A 12,640-nucleotide genomic window follows, 5' to 3' on the forward strand; every position below is an offset into this window, starting at 1 on the left:
TGGGTTTTATCTTTAATTAGACAAGGACTTCATTTCTGGCAATGACTGATACTCTTAATTTCACCTTTCCTCATGATAAATAGCTCTGCAGATGGATGCCTCTGCAGATGTAGATTGACAGGTTGAGCAGCTCGGAGGAAACTTTTAGAGGTGCAAATGAAGGTTTGTTCCTTCAGACTGAGGGTGTGAAACCCTCCCTGAGCCCTGGTAAAGATGCAGAAGGTGCTGCTGTGATTGTCTGTTCGTGCTTTGTAACTAATACAATCTTGATGAGTGTTAATACCTGGCATTTTCATATTGGCACCGTGGCTAAAAGCATCCAAAGTGCATTTTCTGCTCAGCATTCATCCCTGTACACAACAGACAAAGGAATCTGAGTGCTGCAAAAAGTTGTCTAAGCTGCTTTTTCCTGGGCAATGGGTAATAACTGGAGCATTGTGAAATTAGTATTTAGTTATGGTGACTCTTTGTTCTTGATAGATATTGTTTATATATTCAATTTTCACTCCTTCTCTTGGGGTTTGTCATCTTGAGCCCTTTTTGCTTGAAATGTGTTGAAGGTTAAAAGTAAACTAAGAAAACATTTCAGCTAATTAAAAATACCCACACAAACCTTAAAGCTGTTCAGGAGTGTGATTGCTGATCATGTAGGTGGTGTTTTGTGCCTCCAATCTGAGGTAAGAGTGTGTCCACCTTTGGAAATGGTGATGTTTCATTGATTGCAAACTCTGGGTGAGTGCTGGTGCTTCAGCTGGTGCTTTGCCATCTCCACAACCTTTGCTCTGGCATTCCTCCTCCTTTCCACTTGGGAAACAGAAATTAAATCATCACTGGTGGTGTTTTCCTTGAGGGCTGATTAACACTTGATAGCAGAGGCTGTAAATCCATTTCTGTTCTCTCCTTCCACAGCAAGATGTGCTTGTCTCTAATGCAGACACTCAGTCAAGCAAACCCCAGCGTGCTCAGGTGTGCCCTGCACTGATCCAAAAGCAAACTACCCTGATGTAGTTGTTACATGCTGCCAGAAAGGACAATTCTGTGACATTTTCCTTCTGCCAGCTCAGAGTAGGAGCACTCCCAGCTGCTGCCCTGGAACCTGTGGTGGCTTCTTGGTGACAGGAATGGGTTAGGAATTGCTTCCAGGAGGATCAGCTTGTGATGCAACCGAAGATGTGTTAATGACAGGGCTGTCTTGTTGTTTTGAACAGGAAGTACATCTTTTGACCTCTTCAGTAATTTGAATGGTACAGTTAAAGATGATTTTTCTGAATTTGACACACTTCGAACTTCCAAAAAGCCAGGTACGGATCAAATTCTTAGCATGTGGACAGGTTGGGTGACAGTCACGGCAACAAATGTCTCTGATCTTAAATTTTACTGATCAAAAAAATCAGTTTTCACAAAGGGAAGGAAGTGATGATGCAGCAGTAACAGCTCCTTGTTCACATTTTGGCCTGTGCATGAACTCGTGGGGAATGGGCCTTTTGTAATTCTTGGAATTGCACCCTGTGACCTTTTGCTGCATTGACCCAGAAATTTGTTGGACTTCCTAATTTCCAATGTCCAGCATGTTTGGAGCAGGGCTTATGCTCAGAGACTCAACCAGAACCATGCTGACGGAATCTTTCAAATGTGTAAATTCCAGCAGGAAGATGAGAAAGTACCTTCTATGATTGCTCTTAATTTATTTTTCCTCTGGTCAATGGTCAGTAAATCAAACTGCCAGACCCTGTCAGTGCTGTGGTACCTTTGCTCTCAGGATGGTTCTGCCTGAAGCACAGCTGGGCTTTTTGAGAAGGAAGCCCTGGCTGGAATCCAGCTAGGCAGGGCACAGCAGTGGTGTAGGGCCAGGGCACAAGCCAAGGCTGTGGAGTATCTGTTCCTTGGAGCCTGTGAGTCCCACCTGGAGCAGCAAAGCTGTGGGAATTCCATCAGTAGAGCACTGCAACTCTGACTGTAGCTTCTTCACGCTCTGCTAAAGGACGTTGACCTGCTTGCATGCTGAGAGGGTGTAACAGCCTGAAACACTGAGCCCTGACTAACACAAACTTAGCATAAAGCATCTCTGCTCTCACACGCCGCTGGCTTCTCTCTGCCCAGCTCTGTGCATTAACCAGGAGTTCTCTTTGTCCCTTTGTGTTGTTGCAGCTGAATCAGGTTCCACTCTGCCCTCTCAGCACAGTGGTACCACGAGTCCTGATCTCTTTGAGTCCCAGCACTCGAGTGGGACATCAGGCAAACAGAGCACGGCCCGGAAAACCCCGGAGTCCTTCCTGGGCCCCAACGCTGCCCTGGTGAACCTGGATTCTCTGGTGTCTAAGCCACCACAACCTGTTACTTCTCTGAACCCATTCTTGGCACCAGGTTGGTTTCTGCGCAGTCCTCCACGTTTCTGTTTGAGCTTTCCCTTCCTGCAGGAAAACTCTGCACAGCTCAGTGCTGGTGGGGTTAAAGATGGGTGATTTGGGCTTGGTTTTGTTGGGTACTTCAGCCAGCAGATCATGAGCAAAAGCAGGAGGGTCTCAGGGAGGTGTCCTGGGCTCACCCAGCACAGTGACAGTCCCTGAAAACACAAAGTCTCTGCTTCTGCTCTGCAGCTGAACTTCATTCCAGCAGTTCCCCTCACACAGAATTATCTGTGTTAGGTTTGGCCTTGTTAAAAATGGCTGAACTTCAGCTGCATTTTGTCAAAACAGGTAAGATTGCCTTGGGAAGGTAACAGGTAGGAGTTTCCTGTGGAAGGGTTGGAATTTCCCTTTTCCTGGAGCTGCAGCAGGCACAGGAGATCTCTGACTGGAGCCTGAGGTCCCCGAGAGCAAACTCTGCAGGGTAATTCAGTGAGCTGCTGCTTAGTCTGTCTTAGGCTGGCACAGTGAGCCAGTTTTGATCTGAAAACACATTCTCAGTGTATTGTGGAAAAAAAAAAATTGGCTGTTGCAGTTCTCCTGCAAGCTGAGCCTGTTAGAAGTGAGCCTTTGCTTGGAGCAGACTGAAATGGTGACACCAAACATGTGGCAGATGTGTTTTTTAAAAGCAGAAGTTGCACTGATATTTTCCTGTGTTGCTCATAGGGTGAAACTTGGATATGCTCTTTCAGTATTTATTTTCATCACTCTTCCAATGGAAGAAAAAAGTCAATTTATTAAAATCCCTGAGTAGGAAAAAAGCAGTGATTCTGAGCAGCCTTGGCAGTGAGCAGGGAGAGAGAGGAAATCTGTGTATCTGCCCTTCCCGGGTACTACAAAAAGTTTGTGAGGGGTCACTGGGCCATCCAAATAATCCTGGGCTTGTACACTAAAAGGAATTTTCAGGGCTGGCAGCAATCCAGGGAACCTCAGAGGCTGGGAAAGTTGTGCTCTGCTTTTCTGAGCACCGCTGTAATTCGGAAACAAGTTGTTTACTTTGGGAATTCTTGTCCGAGCTCGGTGCCAGAAACACGAAAATGGAGGTGGCTGCTGGGAGCTTGGAGCAAACACACAAATCACAGAAACCCAGCATGGTTTGGAAGGGACCTTAAGAAACATCCCTGCCATGAGCAGGGACACCTTTCACTATCCCAGGCTGCTCCAAGCTCCATCCAGCCTGGCCTTGGACACCTCCAGGGATCCAGGGGCGGCCACAGCTTCTGTGGGAATCTGTGCCAGGGCCTGCCCACCCTCCTAGGGAAGGATTTCTCCCCAATATCTGATGTGAACTCACTGTTTGCAGTAAAGGAGCATAGAGAGCTCGCAAAGTAGAATATAAAAATTAAATCAGTGATGTGGATGCGGTTAGGCCTTTTGAAGGTAACCAAATTTGGAACCTGTGACTCCAGTCAGAGGTGGGAGCTGTGGGTCAGTGAAGGGGTGTGTGGCCAGCACATTTCTCTCCCTCTCAGGATTTTTCATAGAGGTGCACAGAGAGAAATGAAAGAAAAAACAATTTCTATTTCTGCTCCTTGTTTTTCCCACGTGGAATACGTTTGGAGAATTGTTTCCCTGGGGTGATTGCTTGGTTGGATTCTGGTGAGGATTGTTTGAGCCTGGTGGCCAACCCAACCCAACCCAACCCAACCCAATTCAATCCAACCCAATCCAACCCAATTCAATCCAATGCAATCCAATCCAACCCAATTCAATCCAATCCAACCCAACCCACCTGGGGCTGGGCTCTCAGAGAGGGTCACGAGTTGTGTTAGAGTCAGAGAAAGTAGTATGTAGTTTTAGTATCCTCCTTTATATATTATATTAATGTATTTTAGCATAGTTATAATAAAGAAATAATTCAGCCTTTTGAATTGAGTCAGACATGGTCATTCCTTCCCATCAGGTTTGCCTGCATTTACAATGGGGGTGTTGGAGGCAGTGGCTGCTTGCAGGGAACACCCTGAGCTCAGCTGCTCCACAGGGTGTTTTGGGTGTGGGTTCCATGCCAGGACGGATGTTGGCAGCCCCTGGTGCTGCCAGCAGTGCCTCACTGCCCCTTCTCTGCCCCGCAGGTGCCGCGACTGCAGCGACTCCAATCAACCCCTTCCAGGTGAACCAGCCTCAGCCTCTGACCCTGAACCAGATGAGGGCGAGTCCCGTGCTGGGCAGCAGCCCCTCCTTCAGCGCCGTGCCCCCGCTGAGCATGGAGCCAATACCTCTGTCTTCCATGGCCCCCGTGCCCGTGGGCATGGCACCGCTGCCGGCCATGGGCACCATCCGGATGGGCCAGGGGCTGAGCATTGCAGGATCAATGCCCCAAGCTCTGCACAGTACAGGAATGCCGCCAGCAGCCTCCCAGGCTGCAAATACAACTAACCCTTTCCTCCTATAAAGACCCAATTAAAGGAACTTTTCTTTTCTTAGTGTTTCCAGGCTGAAGTCTTTCCAGCGAAACGAACGTGGCCTGTGTGGACTGAACGGTGTGTGAGAGACTTGGAAGTAGATTTGCAGTTTACAGTTATGATCTTTGAAGAGTTGTCTCTACTTACCAGTTAATCTAAATCTAGTCTTTGCTACAGATGGTACCTTACTTTGGCTTGTTGAGCATCATGTGAAATGTTCAGACTTTTCACCAAAGTTAGATTCTGCCCATTTTTGTTACTTTGTTAATCATTTCAAACACACTTTCTAGGGAGAAAACCCGCCACTGGAAAACTCCCTTGGCTATTTTGTAGATGTCAGATCATGTGCTGGATTCCTGAAGTTACTCTTCCCTGCATCTGTCACTTCCTCTGCCCGTGAGATAGACCTGAGGTTCCGAGTGCTAGTGAATGTTTTGCACATAACTACACACAGCTCTAGACTGTTGGTTCACCCATAGTCCTTACTCTTAGAAGAGACCGACCCGGAGGGCCCAGGGGGGCTTGGTTTTTATGCATTAAACATTGCAAACTCGCACTGCTTTGGTATCTCTGAGGTGTGACTGACAACAGCAAGCTTGTCTCGAAAGGAAAATAACACAAAACCCCAGACAAAACACCCAAGACCATGCTCGAGTTGTGCTGTCGTGTGCAGTGTTGAATTCCTACACTACTCTAAGGACTCCTGGAACTCTGTGAGTGGCTGCACTCGTGCTGAGTGAGTGTCCTGCTCTGTGCTTGTCCAGTACCAGCTTCGTTTGGAAGTTTTTTCATGCGTATTTTGTTTTTATTTGACTTACAATGTGAGTTGAAAGAAAAAAAAAAGGAAAAAACAAAGAAAAGGCAAAAAAAAGAGAGATACAGTGGGACAACTTTGAATTCAGTTTCACCGGGGCAAGCTTTAAAACTAATTCAGGCTTAACCTTGCTATATGCAGTTACTCTTGTATACTTTTGCACATATTTTGTTTAGTACAGTTTCATATTTTGAGTTTGCAGAGTTACCTAATAGTCCTTTTTTTTGCTAATTTTTATAATGTGGTTCTTATTTAACTGTCTGGTTTTGATAGATTTATCAAGTCTGGCTGAAAAATTAAGATATTGGCAAATGTCATTTTTATGGTTTTAATGCCCTCTTATTTATGGTTTTCGCTCTTTGTTTCTGTAAAGAGAGTTTAAAAGGGAAGATTAACACTAAAATATTTACTTTTAAATGAAGTATTCATAATGCAAATCAAAAACAAATCCTCGTGACTAATTATTTTTAGATGAATTGAATTTGAGCATAACATGATTTAAGACTACATTAAAAAGAAAAAACACTAAAGTCGCCTTTCCCTTGATTTGTTCCCATTTCCCAATCCCCAGGCTGGACAGACTTTTAGCCTTGATGAAATCCCAGGAGAGGCTGTTTGGTTTTATTTTCCTTGTAAAACTTGTGGAGCTGTTAAAAATCCTGATGTACAAACAGAACTTGGTTAATTCTATCCGCTGATTTTTCCTGTTGGAAGGTGCACTCCCTGGGATAACTGCTTCCATGTCCAGCCATTCCTTTGGGAGCTGAATGACCCCTTTAAATGAATTTTCATGTCTGGACTCCTCACCACGCTCAGGGGTTCTGCTGGAGCCCCAGCCTCTCCCAAAAATCCATGGAAAGGGATTTTTCCTGCCTGCAGGGCACCTCTGAATGGACTTGGTGGCCTTTCCTTAATTTAAGAGGGGGGAAAACAGAATTTTCCAGAGTTGTGTTGTGGTGGAACAATTCCCTGTGGGGCTGGAGAGGGGCTGGATCCCATGGAAGGAGTGATCCCATGGAGGGAGTGATCCCATGGAAGGAGTGATCCCATGGAAGGAGTGATCCCATGGAGGGAGTGATCCCATGGAAGGAGTGATCCCATGGAGGGAGTGATCCTGTGGAGGGAGTGATCCCATGGAAGGAGGGAGTGATCCCATTGAAGGAATGATCCCATGGAGGGAGTGATCCCATGGAGGGAGTGATCCCATGGAGGGAGTGATCCCATGGAAGGAGTGATCCCATGGAAGGAGTGATCCCATGGAGGGAGTGATCCCATGGAAGGAGTGATCCCATGGAGGGAGTGATCCCATGGAAGGAGTGATCCCATGGAGGGAGTGATCCTGTGGAGGGAGTGATCCCATGGAAGGAGGGAGTGATCCCATTGAAGGAATGATCCCATGGAGGGAGTGATCCCATGGAGGGAGTGATCCCATGGAGGGAGTGATCCCATGGAAGGAGTGATCCCATGGAAGGAGTGATCCCATGGAGGGAGTGATCCCATGGAAGGAGTGAATCCCATGGAGGGAGTGATCCCATGGAAGGAAGGACTGGGATCCATCTCCTGGTGGGAAGGGGAGGCTGAAGGATGATCAGATTTAGGGACCAGCCCAGACTGGAGCTGTGCAGGTCAGGGTAGCTCTGGTAGTGCATGGAATGCTCAGTGTTCCTGTGGATGTTCCTGTGCAGATTTGGGATCCTCTGGGATCCTCTGGAACTGGCAAGGAGCATTCCCAATCCTTGTTTTTATAGAGGAGGGAAGAGGATTGCTGTCCACACCCAGCCTGTCTTTAAAAACAAAACCAAACCCCATTCCTGTTGCCTTTCAGAGCAAAGAAAAAAGACTTTTTCTGTTGTTGTTGAAGCTGTTGGGAAGTGCAGAGCAGGAAGGGTGTGATTCTTGCAGATGGGGGGGAAGGTGCTTTTTTCCAGCTGATCTGTGACAAGATTCCTCCCAGCTTGTTTTCCCAGCTGGATTTGACCAGCACTGGAATTAAGGTCACTCGGGGTTTGTCCCTTTGTCCCCTGAGCTGCAGTGGGCTGGGGCATTGCCTGCCCAGCCAAGAGTCCTGGGGAACTTTCTAGAGGCAAGATGAGGTTGATAAATATTTAAAGTGCTGAAATAATCTGCAGTTGGAGCTGCCACTGTAAATTTGCTCTGGGAGGGAGCCCTGCCTTAATGAAGCTGTTGAATGGCAAATTGTTGCTTTTCCTCCTAAGTCACTGCCCCCAGAACTTTATCCCTTTTATATTAATAGATATTAATGGCACAACAAACCCAAAGGAGGCTCTCTGAGGAACCACAGCCCAAATTCTGCTGCTGGAAATCTTTAGGCTGAGACTAACCAAGCCCAGATCCCAGCCTGGCATGGGGCTTGTGGCAGGAGCTGAGTTTGGGAGGAGAAAGAGCTGGTTTGGTAAATGTTCCTGGGCTGGGCTGTGTCCCCAGGGGGTGACATTTTGTGATGATTTTCCTCCTCTGCAGGATAATCCTCCCTCCCTCCTGGCCCTCCACATTTCTGGAGGATATTTGTGTGCCCTATCACATCCCCTCTGCCCCTTTTCTCCATTTCCCCTTCTTCTCCTTCTTCTCACTTTGCAAATATTCAAAGTGCTTTTTTTTTTTTTTTTCCCTTTTTGATTTTTAAAAACATCAGTAGCCCAAAATATCATTACTGGTCAAATTGACCAAAGAGAAAAGTGTTAAATATCTTGTTTAAAAAAAAAAAAAAAAAAAGTTACACATACAAACACACACACACACACACACACACACACACACACACACACACACACACACACACACACACACACACACACACACACACACACCTTGGCATAATTTCCCCCTAAATAAGCTCAGTTATTTATTCAGTTTTATGCTCAAGAGAAGCTCAGCTCTGTGGAGGGGCAGGGAGGGGAAGCCCTGGTGGGTTGTGGTGTTTACAGTTTTTGGGAGGTCCTGTAGCCAAGGCAGCTCCTGTTCCCCTTGTGCCCCTTTGCTGTTCCAGCTCGAGGTGTGTTCTCTATGCCTGAATATTGCACAGGTGGGGAGAAAAGAGGAGATTTCTTTTTCCCAGCAGAATCTCACACAACTCTTCCTCTCCAAGTATTCCAATATTTCCCAAACTGCTCATAACCCTGGGAGCCAGCTGCTTTTTCTGGATTTGTGCTGACTATTGCCATTATTTACTGTATAAATAATTTATCATTTGTACTATTGTATCATAATGTCTGTATCTTTGTGTCATTTTTTTTTTCTCCCCCCCCCAGCAATGTCACAGATGTGATACTTAAAAATGCCATCAGAACAGTGGAAAGACGAGGGGTTTGGAGGTGACTGGTCAGAATTAAAATTGTATTGCTTCTATTCCAGCTGTGTTGCTTTTTCCAGGTTTCTGCGTGGTGTTTGTCCTCCCATTGCCCCCAGGCCCTGCTTGGTGGAGCTTTGCAGGGTGGGTTTGGGGTGAGCTGGTGGAAGGTTTGTGGCAGGAGGATTGAGGGATGCTGTGGGTTCCTTGGTGCATCCATGACTTTTCCCAGGCTGAGAGGAGGGTTTCTGTGGATCACTGAAATCAGGCTCAGCTGAGACCTCAGTGACTCAATAAAAACGCAGATTTGTTGTGTTGCAGGTGACTGAATTCCTTCTTTTAACCACGCTGCCCCTGAACAGCCCCCGTGGAGGGAGCTCGGAGCTCCCTGGAGGCTCTGGATTTGTGTCCAGGAGGGAATTTGGGGACAGTGGCTGTGGCAGGAGGGTTGGGGAGCTGGGACAGGAGCTGGGGACTCCTCAATCCCCACTTCTGTAGCTCTGTGGCAGTGATCCCATGGCAGCAGGCTCCTGCTCCCAGCCTGGGAGCCAGCCAGGCTCTCATCCCGCTGCCTTAATTAAAGAGCACTTCATTAGCAGGAGCTGCCTCTCCACAGCCCCTCCAGCCTCCCTGCTTCGTTTGCTGCCAATCAGGCTGATCACTAATCAATGATCGCTAATTAATGCTGGAGATGTGGCTGTGGAAAGGCGGCTTTGGGGAGAAAAGTCTGGTTTGGTGTCAGCTGCTGAAACCCCAGGAAGGCTCCAGTGTCCCTGGAGAAGTTGGGGCTGCCCCTGGATCCCTGGGAATGTCCAAGGCCAGGCTGGGCAAGGGAGTGTCCAAGGTGCTGGGCTTGGAAGTGGATGGGCTTCAATGTCCCTCCAACCCAAACCCTTCTGGGATTCTGCTTCTGCCTCTTGGAGCTGCGCGTTGGCAGCAAAACCTCCTCGCTGTGGGGAAGAGTGGCTCGGGCTGGAAGCTGTGGTGGCTGATCTCTTCCAGGGGAGGTGGATTCTGGGGAGTTCTGCTGGGTTTTGATGGGTTCTGGTGGGGTTTGGTGGATTTTGAGGGGTTTTGGTGGATTTTGATGGGTTCTGGTGGGTTTTGGTGGATTTTGAAGGGTTCTGGTGGGTTTTGGTGGATTTTGAAGGGTTCTGGTGGGTTTTGGTGGATTTTGAAGGGTTCTGGTGAGTTCTGGTGGATTTTGATGGGTTCTGGTGAGTTCTGCTGGATTCTGGTGGGTTTTGAAGGGTTGTGGTGGATTTTGATGGGTTCTGGTGGATTTTGATGGGTTCTGGTGGGTTGTGGTGGATTTTGATGGGTTCTGGTGGGTTTTGGTGGATTTTGAAGGGTTGTGGTGGGTTTTGATGGGTTCTGGTGGATTTTGGTGGATTGTGATGGGTTCTGGTGGGTTTTGGTGGATTTTGAAGGGTTCTGGTGGGTTTTGGTGGATTTTGAAGGGTTCTGGTGGGTTCTGGTGGATTTTGAAGGGTTCTGGTGGGTTCTGGTGGATTTTGAAGGGTTCTGGTGGGTTCTGGTGGATTTTGAAGGGTTCTGGTGGGTTTTGATGGGTTCTGGTGGGTTCTGGTGGATTTTGAAGGGTTCTGGTGAGTTCTGGTGGGTTCTGGTGGCTGTGTGAGCCCGGGGAGCCTGAGCTGCCCCAGCCCGTGCTGAGCAGAGCCGTGCCCGTGGTGGAGCTTTCTGCTGAGCTTGCAGAGCTGCTCCCCCATCCCACATTTCCTTTTCCTCTTCCTCTGCAGAGGAGTGAGGAGGATTTGCCTGTTCTGCAGAGGAAGAGGCCTCTGGATAAGGATTTATCTCTTGGCTTCCCCTCGCCCACGCCGCTGCTGCCGAGGATTTTGCTGAGGTTTGTGTTGCCTCTTTGTGCTGGGCTGAGGCTGCAGCTCTGCCCCTTCTGCTGCTCTTGGTGGAGCTGTGGGGAGAGGGCTGAGCCCATCCGTGCTCTGGCTTTGGCACGGCTCTGCAGCACCCTGCAAGCTGCATTTCGGGGACCAGCAGGATTTATGAACCCCTCATGTTCAAAACTCCCACGTTTTTCAAGTTAACTGGAAAGGTCACCTTTCCCCACTTATGAGTTGGATTTCCTGAGGACTCCTGTTTGTTTGGGAGCTCGGGATGGGGAATGGTGAAGAGCCGTGTGGGATGTGGTGGTGGCAGTTCTGGGTTGTTGATTGTACCCTGTCATTGTTGAAGCCGAGGGGTTGGAAGTTCCCCTTGGTGCCAGGGAGGTTCATTGGCAGGGTCTGGTGATCCATAGGGAATTGGGAGGAGGTAAATGAGGAACGTGGGGGTACCCTGGGGGGACACAGCCCATCCTGGGGCTGTGCAGTGTCAGAATCTGTGGGTATTGATGATCCCAAAATTGCAGAAAGTCTCTGTCTTTCTGCCCCACTGCCAAAGCAGAAGCCATAATTGGTCTGTGCTGTTTCAAGGTTGTTTATTCTGTTTATCTCTAACATGTTCTGCTGCCCTGCCGCAGCTCTGTCCTGCAGGGCAGCGTGTGGGGCTCTGCCCTCAGTGGGATGTTACAAACATTAAATACCACAAACTACCTGTGCTGGATTTACAATAACGTGCCAATATCTGTCACCTACGTTGGACAGTGTGTCCCCAGCCTGAACCAACAGAAAAATGCCAACACCACAGTGAACCATGGAGGGCATGAAGAAGGAGAAAAAGGACAAGACACACCCAATTTCCTCCATCTTGTCCCCTTTGGACCCCTCATCTAGAATCCTAAAATTTTACTTTTGCACCCGTGCCACACTTAATTATTCCTTATATCAAACACTCAGAGCTGGTAATTCACCCTGTAAGATTGAAAACTCTTTTCCATGACAGAGATCACAGCCAGTGTCTCTGGGGGCTCTGTCCAGGGGGGTTCCTGACCCCTGCCAGGGTCCCAGGGCAGCCAGAGGGAATTCCTGGGTTCCCACAGTGCAGGGCGAACCCAGAGCTGTCCCAGACCCGGACTGAGTAGTGGGACACTCACGGTTTTGGGAAATACCTCCCTGAGAGATTAAATAAAATCCCACAAATGTCCCCATGGGCAGGGACACCTTCCACTGTCCCAGGCTTCTCCCAGCCCTGTCCAACCTGGCCTTGGACACTTCAGGGATCCAGGGGCAGCCACAGCTTCTCTGGGAATCTGTGCCAGGGCCTCAACCTCACAGAGAGGAATCTATTCCCAAAATCCCGTCTAACCCTGCCCTCTGGCAGTGGGAAGCCATTCCCCATGTCCTTTGTCCAGAGCGTTCAGGATCCCCGTGTCCTCTCAGGGCAGCTCACATCGCTCTGCCCGAGCTGCTCCTGCCACTTGTGGAGCAAACACGTTCCCATTTCAGGTGAAGGGAAATCAATGACACCTCAAACCACCAGGATAAAGGCAGAGCAGAGGTGGAGTTTGTCTTCCCAGCTCCCTGCCTGCTGCTTCCCGGCAGGAAACCTGCTGGGACACGGCTGGGACCCTCCCAGGCAGGAATGGCATCCCGGCTCCTGCCCTGTTGGACCAGCGGAGCTGCTGAGGTTGGCTCAGAGCAACACCCGAGCCAGGGGGATGGTGTGGAGCAGAGACCTGGGATTTCCCTGTGGAAAGGAGCCCTGGGTGAATCCACCCCCATCCCTGACCTGGCGTGGGCTGATCCCACCCATCCATTCCTAACCCTCCTCCCGATCCCACTCATCCATCCCA

The 12,640-nt window shown here is 48.8% G+C and overlaps 1 protein-coding gene across 4 annotated transcripts in view; it reads left to right on the plus strand.

Annotated features, from left to right (window-relative positions):
- EPN2 (epsin 2) overlaps positions 1 to 4,825 on the plus strand; it is a 40,755-nt gene extending 35,930 nt beyond the window's left edge. For 2 of the 4 annotated variants that reach the window (XM_002189175.7, XM_030285243.4), the window contains 3 exons: positions 1,209 to 1,301; positions 2,149 to 2,364; positions 4,478 to 4,825. In XM_002189175.7, coding sequence (XP_002189211.4) covers positions 1,209 to 1,301; positions 2,149 to 2,364; positions 4,478 to 4,797 — 629 coding nt within the window. In that variant the 3' untranslated portion in view covers positions 4,798 to 4,825. The remainder of the gene's footprint in view (positions 1 to 1,208; positions 1,302 to 2,148; positions 2,365 to 4,477) is intronic. The other 2 variants (XM_012577829.5, XM_072935487.1) reach the window with 1 other exon arrangement.
- Positions 4,826 to 12,640: the final 7,815 nt, after the last annotated feature.

This window comes from Taeniopygia guttata, chromosome 14, assembly GCF_048771995.1.
Source record: "Taeniopygia guttata chromosome 14, bTaeGut7.mat, whole genome shotgun sequence".
Classification (NCBI taxonomy): Eukaryota; Metazoa; Chordata; class Aves; order Passeriformes; family Estrildidae; genus Taeniopygia; species Taeniopygia guttata.